This window comes from Hoplias malabaricus, chromosome 16 (assembly GCF_029633855.1).
Source record: "Hoplias malabaricus isolate fHopMal1 chromosome 16, fHopMal1.hap1, whole genome shotgun sequence".
NCBI lineage: Eukaryota > Metazoa > Chordata > Actinopteri > Characiformes > Erythrinidae > Hoplias > Hoplias malabaricus.
In genome coordinates this window covers 10543730-10557530 of record NC_089815.1, presented here as the reverse complement: position 1 = coordinate 10557530, position 13801 = coordinate 10543730, and the positions used below count along the sequence as shown (strand labels likewise).

General features: G+C 42.8%; 1 protein-coding gene across 2 annotated transcripts in view; it reads left to right on the top strand.

Annotated features, from left to right (window-relative positions):
* Positions 1 to 1510: 1510 nt before the first annotated feature.
* Positions 1511 to 13801, top strand: part of lmo1 (LIM domain only 1) — a 31330-nt gene continuing 19039 nt past the window's right edge. The window contains exons 1-2 of one of the 2 annotated variants that reach the window (XM_066647593.1): positions 1511 to 2154; positions 8174 to 8233. In XM_066647593.1, coding sequence (XP_066503690.1) covers positions 2133 to 2154; positions 8174 to 8233 — 82 coding nt within the window. In that variant the 5' untranslated portion in view covers positions 1511 to 2132. The remainder of the gene's footprint in view (positions 2155 to 8173; positions 8234 to 13801) is intronic. The other variant, XM_066647594.1, reaches the window with a different exon arrangement.

The window sequence follows — 13801 nt, the reverse complement described above, 5'->3', positions numbered from 1 at the left end:
AAGGACCTTACAGTGGATGACGTTGTTTTTAAGCACATCTGTAAATGAGTGATGAGATGTGAGCGTTAAGAATTCCCTCAAAATACAAAAATTCTAAGAACTCTCAAACTGGGGAAGAACCTTTACGTTACAAATAACAGAAGAGTGTGTTCTCTCTGTGACTGTGTGAGTTTCCTCTGGGTGCTTCGGTTTTCCCAAAGTCCAAAACCACAGGTTGGTCGGTGGATTGTTTAATCAAACTTGCCCACATCTGTGAGTGTGTGAATGTGTGATGACCAGTGATGACAGGTCCAGGGTGAAGCATATTTATATTAATTTTGATGTTTACATGTAGACATTTATACCATTATCTTTTACAAAAATTGTTCCGTAGGGAACTCAAAGCCTTTTGTGAAAGTGTTTCTAAAACCACTTAAAAAATCAAATAAATAAATAAAATTAAAACATGAAAAATCATTTACCTGAAAAAAGCCCCTAGCTTGGCTAATCAAGCTCTATATTGTAATGATGTTTAATAGAGACCATAATTAAGATTATCCCAAGTAAATAACAGATTGCACGGCAGATCCTCTCCTGCTGACAAACCGAGCACTCGTGTAACCTCTGCATCTCCTCTAATGGTTATCTTGCTTGGATCTCCCTCTTAATTGGTTAAAAGTCTCCTCGGGGCAGGTCCAGAGCATGGGCCCCACCATGGAACAGCAACACTTTCATCACAGACATAACAGCGAAACAATTATATTAGCGGAGCCCAAACGCACCCAGTCTCCTATCTGCCCACTAATCAAAACATGGCCCATCTGTTGTGTCTCCAGCAAGGATTGTTTATCTGAGTGTGGAGAGTGGCTACTCATCACTGCACAGAGCTACTATAAATACTGTAATGGCAGTTAGATATTAAAAGGGGTATCCACTGGGATAGGGTCAGGTGTCAGGAAAGGGGTGCCAATAAAACACCAACGTGGTTAAAAAGGAATGAGGGGTCCTCTTTGATGAGGGCATCTTTAGTCTTCTCTCTCTCTCTCTCTCTCTCTCTCTCTCTCTCTCTCTCTAGCACAATCACTAACACCCCCTATCCCATTTGTACACCCACCCTCACACAGACACACACAAACACTCAACATAGTCAGGCGCGCGCTCAGACACACACACACACACACACACACACACACTTTCCCTTAGCTGTGCTTTTGTGTTTTGTCAGAATTAATGAGAAAAGTTCCCTTGCCCTAGGGGTAATTAGTGTCCTTGGAGTTAAATAAGCTAATACTTAGACACCTCTGGCACAAGCAATTATGTTTGTGTATTGAATAATTGATTCAAAGAGGGGAGGGGAGGGGGGGAGGAGGGGGAGGGGCCGCTAATCAGATCTGAGCATAATGAATTGATTTAATTAACAGGGGAATCCGCGCGGGTCTCGGGGAAGCGCGCGCGCATTTATTCAGCCGCGCGAGTCGAGCCGAGCGCATAAATTGGGAGAGAGAGAGAGAGAGAGAGAGAGAGAGAGGGAGTGAGAGAGAGAGAGAGAGAGAGAGGCGGCGCGAGCATGCGTTTGGCTTTTGGCCGCTTACAACTGGATTTCTCCGCTACAGTTACAGTTTCGCGCCATACGAACGACACGAGAGGAGCGTTTTACGGAGAGAGTATAGAGAACGAGATAGAGGAATAGAGAGAAAGAGAGACAGACGTGGACGATAGTCGCTTAACGTTATTCGTTTGTTTCCCTCCGTGTCGCGCATGGAGCGGAGCGCTCGTGTTCATTTAACGTTTCCTCAGCCGTGCTTCCAGCGTAGCGTGGATGTGTAACTCCGGCGCGAGAGAGGCAGCGCGTGAAACCGTTAACGTCGAGAGAGAGAGAGAGAGAGGGGGAGAGAGAGAGATTTTGACAAAAGCACCGCGTGTGCGCCGAGCATACATGGCTTTCCGTCACTGACACTGAAACCACGGCTCTCCGATTAAAGCTCACACGGACCCAGGAACGTTTTTCTCCCCTGCCGTCGTCCCGTTTTTTTCTTTCCTCCGTCGCTCGAGCCGGTCTCCCCCGCTTCTTCACACCGCCGGGCGACTCGTGAAGCCCGCTGGAGCCGAGAACGGACCGCCGCCTGGAGCCGGACTCCTCCTTCCTCAGGACGATGGTATTAGATAAAGAAGAAGGTAAGCAAGTGGGGCATGTGCGTTGAGAAATTAATTGCACTCAATTTTATACGTCGTTGGAGCGCTTTCCATCACAGCTGGTGTTGTTACTAAAGCAGCTGCACAGTAACACGGGTCTTAGTCCCAAGTGAACAAGAACTCCCTCAGAACAAGAAGGTCCACTGAGAGACAGCAAGACTCAAAGGAAGGGACGTAGTCTACCTGTCAAGACAGGAGTAGGTCACCGCGCGAATACAGAACGATGGGTTTATATCGCATGTACACTATTGGATATACTAAAACAAAAGACTATAAATAAAAGATTTGAGCCTTTAGTTGGACAACATTAGCCGTTAAACCCGTGACTGTTCTTGTCGGAAAATAGGCGACTAATAAAGTCTTCAAACAGCCGTCACAACCCCTGGTAGAATCTTCCAGAGTGAACATAAGTAGCTATAATACACTGACACTGGCCTCGTTAGGGTTTAAAGTCGAACACTAAAACAACTACGGCCATTTTATTTCCAGGGTATTCGCCGGTTTGGTCCGTTTGTAGAGCTGACGTAGTGTTTTGGTGGCGCGAAAACGAGTAGCTTACTTTTACCGCCACTGACAACAAACGCTGTGGAGAATTTATGAGGGAGACGAGGGAACACACACACACACACACACACACGTTGAGAAAAGTGCTGTTGTGGTTGCCTACTTACTACTGAACTGAATTTTATTCCCTCGTCATCATCCTCCTCTTCATCACGGTCGTTAACCGTGTTGAGTGTGAATTTTCCATGTTTTCATAAAGACTAGCATGATGCTACCTTCAAACTAAAGTACACCCTTGACAGGAAATAGTTTGCTAACTCCTGTTTCAGTTGATTACATCCTCTTATAATTCCTTCCCTGCCCTGCTGTTGAATGTACGTCTGTTTTATTCTGTTCACTTGTATGCAGCTATTGTTATAGCATAAGAAAATTCATATCTAAATACATGTATGTAATTCTGAAGCTAGCCCACAACTTTGATGTTTGTACAAAGCTCTTTTTTGTTTGTTTTTTTCTTTTTAGTGAAAAAAAAAACTGCTGTTAAAAAGGTCATTTAACCTAAAATGGGCTATTCTTGTCATCTTTCATGGCATATTGTCATCTCCCACATTGTAGCTAGGGGCCCTTTTCCCCCCCTCAAAGTAATGGCTTTCATTTCAGAGCCATTATTTATGTTTGAAAATGGATATTTCATATCTCTTTGAGCCCGGCTTCCTTTCACTAACCCATCTAAAAACCAATAAAAGGGATTGGCATAGAGGCATAAATTGGTCTGTCTCGCTGAATACGTGTTGTGCTAATGTACCCGGATTAACTCAACTGTAAATTGTCTCCTTTGGATGTCTGTCTTGCTAAAAGTCCCCCCCCTATATGATTCATGATTCAGATTGCTTTTAACAGCTATTGGCTAAGCAATATGGGAAATGTACAAGGTGATGCAAATGGCATTAGTGGGAGAGGATGCACAGGAGCATGTAATGCAGTCAATACTACATTAACTACTGATGCCCAATTACAGAAGCGGAGAGAGTGGCTTTTAGGAGCATTAGGACTTGCAGAAAAGCTTAGATCACCTGCTGCTCATTGCCTAAAAGCTTCACCCTTTGCTTGCTGGGGCCGACCAACTGCGCTGGCATTTTGGCAGGCGACTGAGGAGGCAGACTGGAGCTGCTTTCACCATCTGACAGATGTGGGCTCCTAGTGTTTGGCTTACCTGTATACTAAAATATCAACGCACTTAAGGCCACAGTGACCACAAACACCATCATCCAGTGTAATAACTCCATATTGATTTATGTGTTTGTGTGTGTGTGTGTGTGTGTGTGTTTGTGTGTGTGTGAGAGAGAGAATGAATGACACTATGAAGTAATCTCACCATCTACACGAGCACAAAACCCATGTTTACTCATACAAACAGCATTATGTCTCAGTATGAGCAAACACAAACAGGGCTTCTGCGCTTATTCACAACTTGCTCTGTGTATCGGGAGATCATGTTTCAGATTGAGATAATAACCCTCAAATATATATTTTCCCAGCTCTAGCAAAAGTCAATGAATTTGTAATGCGCTGTAACTTATTCAATCAGGGAAGACACAAACCCTGCTGTTACTGGAGGGCTCTGAGTCATCTAGACCCTGGAGAAAAATAATCACCTTGTTTCTTTCTCCCCAAAGTGTCGTTTTAGGAAAGTAGGGTACAAACAAGCCCTGACTATTTTTAACACACACACTAAGCATTCACTTTCTGACCCAAAATATAATCAGAACTGTTATCTGAGCAGCTTTTATTAGCATACGAGTGGAAATATTGGGTCATTCTTGCTTCTCAGACTTAGTACACAGCGCACTGGGCTTGGACTACAGTGATATGTCACCTATGGCTAATCTCATAACTCGCTGCTGTTGCTTTGCTGTATGTACCCAGTTTTTACTTGTTTCATCTTGTGTCAGATTCTTTGAACTTACTGACGTTATCCCCTTTAGCAGAGAGATCTGACAAGTCTTCTCTGTGTTCTTGGACATCTGATCCACTCTTAAGCTACCGTATATGTAGTTATTTGCTAAAGTAAGTGACCAGTAATGTTACAACAAAGAGGAACAGCTGTGATTTCAGTCCTTGCTTTGACATTTTTAACATGATTCATTCAAAGAAAATAGATGTTAATATGCAGGGTGACTATTTCTCTTTTACCTGCCAAAAGACTTGTCCCAATTGACTTTTTAATTCTTGGATGGGAGAAACAGCAATTCAGCCATTTCCTTTTTTTCCTTTAAGGTATTAAAACTATCTTCTTCAGCAGGAATAATTGGGTTCTCATTGTAGACATGTCCTGGGCTGATCATTCGCACCACTGAGCTCTGTAAGAACATGGGGATGAGGGGGAAGGCAAAAAAAAGCCCCTTCCTATTCTTCACACTGATGATAAATTCCTGGTTACATTTTCCCCTTTAATTTATGACCCCCACATTCTGGCTGTCCAATGAAATTTGCTCATTCACAAAGCATGTGATTGAAAAGTAATGTTTCAAATGAATACAGGTCCCCCTGATCTGGCGGCAGCTGTAATAAAACTTGAAGCTTGGGGCTGCGATTTTTATTTTGAAATAATAAGAACTGCTTCATTCTTTACTCGAGTTACCATGGTAATTCTGTCTTGTAGCTATGTTATATTGATTTAGGAAGTGGACAGTAATATTTCTTTCCTGTTATTCCCCTTTCTGCGAGTTGATTTCTAATTTCCACTTGGAGATTACTTTTATACATTCCTTAAGTCCTTTCCCTTTTCCCCCCGCCCCCATGCCTGCAATGTAATTTTCTCCCTTGTATTTGCTATTTTCAGAGATTATTGGCTTGGTCTTCCTCTAAATTAAACTTGCCAATTTCAAATATTGAAATTACATCAATGTTTTTCTCGCCCCAGGTCTCTCGCAATATTACGCCAGGATTCAGGACCTAATACTCGCGGTCTCTAACTTTTATTGCATCAACCTGGGGAAAGTCTTTAAAAAACATTTCTCATCGTGCGGTTACAGAGCAATATCTCCATAGTATTTACCTCTTGTCTATGACGCAGGCTTGAAAAACGTACCCGAAATGAGCCGTTTACATTGCGGTGTTCCTGTGAGATTCTGTGTCTAAGACACGGCGAGAGATTCCATCAGATCTTCTGTGATCTACCATACAGTACAGTTCTCCAAACTCAATTCTGTCTCTTTCTCCCAAGGCTCCAGATTACTATCAAACTCATGCTGTCTCACATCAGTGACTGCAGATGTAGATCATCGCCATCATTTCACTGCAACTCAAAGGGGGTCTGATAGGGAGAAAACGAGAGAGAAAGAGCACATAAAAAAAAGTGAAACAACGAAATACACAGAGTCATGTTCAAGTAAGTGCACCTGTCTCTGATGCAAATGGCCGCTCTGGTCAGGACTAAACAACAACTCCATTATGGTCCCTCCCAGAGTTCTACGAGAGTGCACTTTTATTAAAGACAGAGAGGTATACACAATACGCTGTGCCACACGTTTGGGAGCCTCTCAGACATTAAAGGGAGCTGCATAAACACTCCCTTCACTTTCATATGCTTTGTGTGAACCTCATGTTTTTAAGTGTGGAGGGTTGGGTATGAGGTGGTGGGGGGGGGCTCCCCTCCACTCCATTCCATTTTTTATTTATTTTATTTTTTTTGATGCGTAATGCTATATGTATTGCTAAGTTCAAGTAAACATTGGTTTCTCAAAGCTCCAAGGACACACACTCCATCACTAAGGCGTTGGGAACACAGAAAACATTTTATATCGTCCTCAGCCACGCTGCCACTGAGATGAATCGTCATTTTTAGGCTACCTTTTAAAATGTCTCGAAGCAACCTTATCTTTCACCTTGAGGCCCTGAGATGGATGCAGACAGGTGCTATGTTATAGAAAAAAAAGAGAAAAGAAAGAAGGGGGGGTGAAGGAGGGCTGGCCTTTGTGCTATACATTGTGTGGGTATAAATATATAGATATATAGATAGGTCTATAATAAGTACAGGCAATTGGGCCGTCTGTATTTTCTTTGAGGTGAAATTTGGTGGACTTTATTTGAGATGTGTAAGATGTGGCACTGTTATAAGTGCATGGGGGCCTGGCAAGTGATGGGTCCTCCCAGCGGATTTGCTCCAAGTAATAGAACATATGCTCTGCTGGAATAGGGGTATACAGCTACATATTGATGATTTTACAGTAGGTGGTTTTTAATTTACTTTCCTTTGGTCTTTAGACCACATGTTATTCCCTAGAGTTTCCTTGTTGTAGCCGCTCTTGCTGCCACTTTGCTCCAAGGTTGAGTCGCCTCGCCTGCTCGGGCTATTGTGTGTGTTTGTGTGTGTGTGTGTGAGTGAGTGTGTGTCATACTGCTCCTCTTGCAGCAGGTCGTCACACTTGGCTCCATTTCATCACAGTCTCTCTTCCATTTCTGTATTTATTTATTTGTTTATTTATTTATTTACCTCCATCCACTCCTCAGCCACCCCCCCCCCCTTGTTTTTGGCTTTACAGCACACTCACTGCTCATCCTGTGAAGTCACTTTTTTCCTCCATCTCTCCATTTCTCACCAACTTATTAAAAAGTAACATTAAAAACATTATTAAAAAATAAATAAATAAACTCCACAGATGGTCATGCTAATGGAATAAATGGATACAAATGAATATAAAAGAATGCTGCGATTCGCCTGTAGGTCTCGTCCTCTGAGCCAGCAAACTCCTCCGTCCGCGAGAGTCAGACTTTTATAAACTCTCCTCATTAACCTTATCACATTCTGTAACTTGATAAAAGCCTTCCTAATGATATCTACACTGATACCCGCATTTGGCTCTAATGAAGTTTGAAAGTGCAGCTCAGGGTATCGTAGCTGTTCATTAGTGCTGCGTTTAAAAAAGGCAAGTGTTGAATGCTGTCCTCGCGTGCCACACCGTGTCAGATTCAGCCAGTAAACATCCGACAAATTGCTGTGAAAAGATGGCGAAAAAAAAAAGTGGGCTTTGAAAGGTATTTAGAGGCACAAAAGGAGAGCCTTGTTGCTTTTTCGAAATGTTTATGAGCGAGTGATTGCTGTTATGAATCATTTATGTGGAAATGGAATACTGCGGCGTAGTTGTAGCCGTGTCTGTTTATGTGCAGGAGTTTCCATCTTGTTACAGACTGATCTGCCATTATGCCTATTAGCTAGAAGACCTTGTTTAATCCCTCCTGAAACGCTCCCCTGATACATATTTGTTTGTGATGCTTATTGGCTGAAGATAGCTGCCGTGCACTATTGAAGGCTATGGCTGTGCTGTTGTTGTTTTTGTTGTTGTTTTTTTTTTAAGGTGTGTGTGTATGAATGTGTACAAGATGATATCCATGGATATTTACACTGTGCCTACATGTGTGTGTGTGCTCTGAAGAAGTTGGGTCCTGTGGAGACTCTCATTAATGCAGAAGTTGTGTGCTGATTTCTGTTTTCCAGGAGAGCTGTTAGGGATTAGTGAACCCAGGGAGGGGGATGTGCAACTGAATTATGAAACAGGTAATGCTTTTCTGCTCAAGATGTGATTTCAATTTGCCATTCCAGGAGGGAGGAAACTAGTCAAACATTTTTTAAAAGTGCTTTAATGTTTCTGCAGATTGTAGCCTTCAGATGCACTGACCCAGCGACATGCCTGAGTAAATACATTACCTTTCTGCTGCATTCAAAAAACCATGTTTATTTATATGCCGGACCTTTAGGAATTTCTAAGATACTTGAATATGTGCACATCTTTGGACAAAATAGTCCTTGCAAATAGTTTTCATACATCATTGTGTGTGTTTGTGCATGTTCTCCGCATGTATTTGCATTGCAGTGAGCGTATGCTCATGCTGTTATGGTAAATTAATGTATAAGACCACAATATGTTTAATTTAAGTGCTTAATATTAAAATATTAATATATTTCTTGTTTAGTGGTGTATTTTGTCTGTACTTTTTTTTCTCTTAACCTTATAGGTAAGGTTAGACCATACCTATTTGCGCTTGATGCTGTGCTGTGTGATCTGGAACAGCGACCCCATCAGAACTGGAGCGTAAAAACAAGTATCATCAGGTTTTTGCAAAGTGCGTTTGTCCATTCACAAGAGCGCTTTTTGACACACAAGGTGTTTTCTTTTCCTCACGTGAAGTTGTTTTAAATTGGATCAGGCTGCTTCTCTTGGCAACGAGCATTCTAAATATTTTATTGCAACAATCATTCGGGTTTTCCCACCATTTGAAGCACTCTCCGGGGTTAAGTTCAATACCTTTATAGTTCAGAACTATGTATTGGGAGTGTTTCTTAATTTAGCTTGTTACTCGTTCTACTTTTAAAGACTTGAATGTTTTCATGACACAAGTGAGCTTTTCAATATCTGGGGATGGTGATCCAGATTATTTACATTGTTGCTGTGAAGTCTGTTCTTGTGGAAGTCATTAAGTTAATTTGCATACTATTTGCATGTACATTATGTTCTGATATTAAAAATGCAAATGTTGTGCATAGTAATGAACATTTGGTGTATTATGTCTGCCTTGTTGCACTTTAGAAGGATGCACTTTAAAAATCTTATTGTGATAATTATTGAGATCAATCAATACAGAAAAATGAATCGTGATCCCATTTGTTTGGCCACATCGCCCAGCTCTAATTCAGACTAAAGTATATGTGTCACTGCCAGCTGTTTGTCATGTAGTAAGCTCTGAGAAGCAGCTGATCAATACTTAGAAAACTTGTACAGACCTAGTTTATGCAGGCAATATTTATCCCACTTAAGACAAAATAACAATATATTTTTCCCCCCTCTCTATCAGACAACATAATGAAAACTCTTCGCAACTCAATAAACTTGGAAATGTATGCAATAAATCTATAATAACCATCTCTATATAAAGAACAGATTTGAAAAAAAGGCAAAGAAATATATGGAGGAAAAATCCAATATGACCAGTGTAAATGTGTTCCATACAAATATTACAAGGATATTAAAATCTATTTCTATTGCATTTTGGGACACGCACGCACATACACATACACACAAACACAAGAGTAAGGCACATAGAAATAGTGAAGAAAGTTTGAGAGAGCTAACTGCTAGCTGTCCATTTAATGAGACAGCAGCTTGCCAATCCATCAACGGTTGACCTTCGATAAATCAAACCTTGAATAACTCATTAAACAGTGATTGGCGCTTTGTTTGTGTTTTTCCTTAAAGGCGAAGGGCGAAGTATCGGAGAGGTTGATCGATGCTGAGCCTGAGTTTGCTGCACGGTTTGGTTTGATCCATTAGTGAGTGGCAGCTGCGATCCACGCACTCTGGCCACTCCGCTCCGATTTAATTGAAATTGGAAACTGAGCACAGGCCGTAATAACACTCCATCCAGCCCCTTTCTGCAAGCCAGTGCCCCCCGCCCACCCCCCCGTTCCTTGTCACACTTAAAACGTGATGGTCTCCCGTGGACTGTTGGAGCCGATAATGGAGTGGCCATTCCATTTAACTCTTGAGTTCTCCTGCAACATCAATAACCTCTGATGGTGTGTCCATTCACTTGGAGAGATCTCCTCTCTGCTGTGGAGAAGGATAGTAGTCACAAACACGGAAGTGGGCACATGCACACACACATATACTTCGTCTACAGACACAAGACATGACGTAACTCAATATTGCTGCAGAGACAAGGGTGAAAGTGTTGCATGTTATAACATGCGCTGAGAATAACCATGAAATCCAGCTTGTGCTTTTACATATTTGGTGGACATTTTTAATCATAACCCTCTCAAAATATCCATATACTAATGTAACCCAGTAACATAACTTACACAAAAAAGGGTCCTCTTTGTGTTAACCATCCTGCTACAAAAGCGCCTGAGGTGTTTGGAGCATACTAGCATTAGTAGCAATTTGGACCCTACTTCATTATTTACCCCATAAGGAAAGTGAGTGCTCAAATGACATGGGAGCCTCCCTCACCAAACAAATGCCCCCCGTGGTGAATTTGCATTATTCGACTTTAAACGGGCCCAAATGGGGTTCTGCCATGCCGAGTTCCCTCCATTTCCAAGCCCGCAGCGCAGCCCTGAATGGCACACCTGTCTCCTGACATATCCTTTTGAAATAATAAGTGAGCGGTAATTGCCAGCAAGAGGGGCATTTCATACATCACTTTCTCACCTTGGAAGTGACACAAACTTTAGAAGGCCTACATTTATTCGTAGCCAAATGCAATTTGAACGCCGGCTAAAAAGTGTTTTGGGCATTATTGTGCAGCCGGCGTTTAAAATAAATAAATAAATAAATAAATAGACAGACAGTGACAGTGCTAATGGTTACATTCTTGCCAGAAATCATGAAGTGGCAGATAAGATTGTCCCCCTCTTTTTCTCAAAGTCTGAAAAGATCTGGGTTATGGAATAGCTGGATTCCTTTTATTCAGATGCTAATTCAGCCTGCAGGAGAAGAAGAGGGAAAAATGAATCGGGTTCGTATTTATATACATATGAGGAGACGCATTCATCAGCGAGGGTTATTGACAGCGTTTGGCTTTCAGAGCGCTAAATGGAGACCGTAGCCACACAGTAAGGCCTGTAGCAAACGTGTTCTCTCGGCCAACTGTAGGGAGCGCGGGTCAGCAGGGGTGAGGGTTGATTGGCCGGACGCAAGGTCACCCTCTTCTTTTTCTCTCTATCTATCAAGCGTCTGATTTGTTCTCCTGATCTTCCTTCCGTCTGAAACTCTCCAGGGTCTTAGTACTCACCCCTGCATAACAAGGGTTAGGAGCGATGGGCGGACTTTTTCTTTTTCTTTCTCTCCTTTTCCTTCTGTCTTTGCCTGGCTTTCGCTTTTTCTGAAGGAGGCATGACAGCTCAGCTTCCAGGAGTGTACTCTATGCTCCATGCTAGCAACCCAGAGCCCGTGTGCTGGAACAAGTTGCCTCCTGTAATAATTCAGGAAAAAAAAAACGCAGCCAGGTTTTTTTTCCTTCATGTTCATCAATAAATAAATAAATCTGTAATGAATTTAATTAGAAGTCTGTTGCATATCTCTGTGATACATTTCTTTTAATTAACCCCATGTGAATAAATTAAAAATAATAGGGGGATTGAAAAGTGTGTGTGTGTGTGGGGTGGGCGTGAAATATGTGCACATAGACTCTCACACACTCCTTTTCTGTCTCTCTCTCTCTCACTCACTCACTCACACACACACACACACACACACTCACTCACACTAATGAAGTTATCTGTTAATTGGTAATGCGTCTGTGAGCCAAAGCCTTAGTGAGCAAACGGGGCACCAGGAGCTAACAATGCGCTCAGTAAGCCTCTCAGACTGGACTAGAGTGAGAGAGAGAGAGAATACAAGGAGAGAGAGAGCAAGAAAGAGCCTTGGGTCTTAGTGCTGACTTCAAGTGTAAGAAATGTGCCTCTGACGTGATGGAAATGACCGGCTGGGCCTGGAGAAAAGCAGCCTCCTGTTTCCAGGCCCAGCTCTGCCCAGACTCCCCACGCTGCCGCTCTTGAAGCTGGGCCAGTGTTATTGCAGGCCTAATGCGGCCGCCTCATTTGGGCCGGATCAGGAGTAATTATGCTGGGGGGGAAAGTGGCTGCCGACCGCAGGGGTCAGGACACTTGTAACATGTGAAAAGAGCAATTATTCCGGGAGACAAAACCCTCCCTTATCCCGGGCAGTGCCAGGGTCACTGCGAGGGAGCGGAGCGGCTCCGTTTCACCGGGGCTTATTAGCGGCAGCAGGCTGCTAAAGTTTGCGAAAGTGCATCGCGTTAATGAACACCCCCCCTTCCACTTCCACCTCCTCCTCCTCCTCCTGCATAGACTGCGCCAATTCTCTCTTTTGCCCCCCCCACCCCCCTCTCTCCCTTACCATGGGTGCTAATTATGTCATAATCACAGCATGCAAAGCCAGGCAATCGCTTGCACAGAGCACGGGTTTCATACACAGACAATAAAAGCCCTGCCTAAGAAACATGCCTCAGGCCTCTGTACGCTGTACGCCATCTCGCAGAAGCTCCTCTCCGCTAACACGAACCGTGACGTGGAGCTTTAAGAGCTGTCTTTGCCTGTGGAAAACAGGTGAAAACACATCTCCTCCCATAACTGCGTGCTTAGTGAACATGACACGAGGCACGAAGAATCAATACGATGCCAGACCAGTGGAGTGCAGGCTTATCGTCTCAAATCCACTCCTTTATTCGTTTGTCTGCCGTACAGCTGGCATATTCCACCTGACATTATTACCAGATGTCTTGTGTTTTGTCTTTGGCAGCACGGCAGAATGAGTGTCTACAGGCTCAATTACCGTAATGATGTGAGCTGATTGAAAGGGGCTGATTCCTGCAGACAATGGCAGGACATCTGCCTGAGTTCCCCATTAACCTCTACAGCGGCCGGCCGGCCTGCTGACAAATTTGAGTCCGGATTGCCATGGACACGGCATTTTACTGTGCGAGTGCTCTCTCACAACCTGGCTGCTTTGGATTAGCTTGTGGGGTCTGCGATATCAAATGTTGACGTTAAAGCATTCATTTTTACCAACAAATGTGAGCAAAGAGTATTTCCAAAAGTATTTCTCGAAAGTGCGCCTTGCATGAAAATAAAAATTGCTTTGTTTTGACTAAATCAAACAGTTTGTACTTCATGGAGTGGGTCCACCAATGACCTGCTGAGATATTTGAGTCCATATGGCCATATGGTTTGAGGGCTCTCTCGCAACACTGCTGCATAGCTATGGGTTAGCTAGTGGGGTCCGGGATGTAAAATGTTGACATTAAAGCATTCATTCTTATCAACAAATGTTAGCAAAGAATATTTACAGTCCACCAATGGCCTGCTGACAAATTTGAATCCTAGATTGACACTGCGGCTAAGCTACCGATTAACTAGGGGAGTCTGTATTGTAAAATGTTGACGTTAAGAAAGCATTTATTTTTATCAACCAACCTAAGCAATGTATATTTGCAAATGTATTTTGTAAAAAGTGCAATATACAAGAGATTAAAAACCAAATTGACAAACAGTCTGAATCAGGCTGTTTATACTCCACAGAGCGGGTCCCCCGTGTTTAAAATA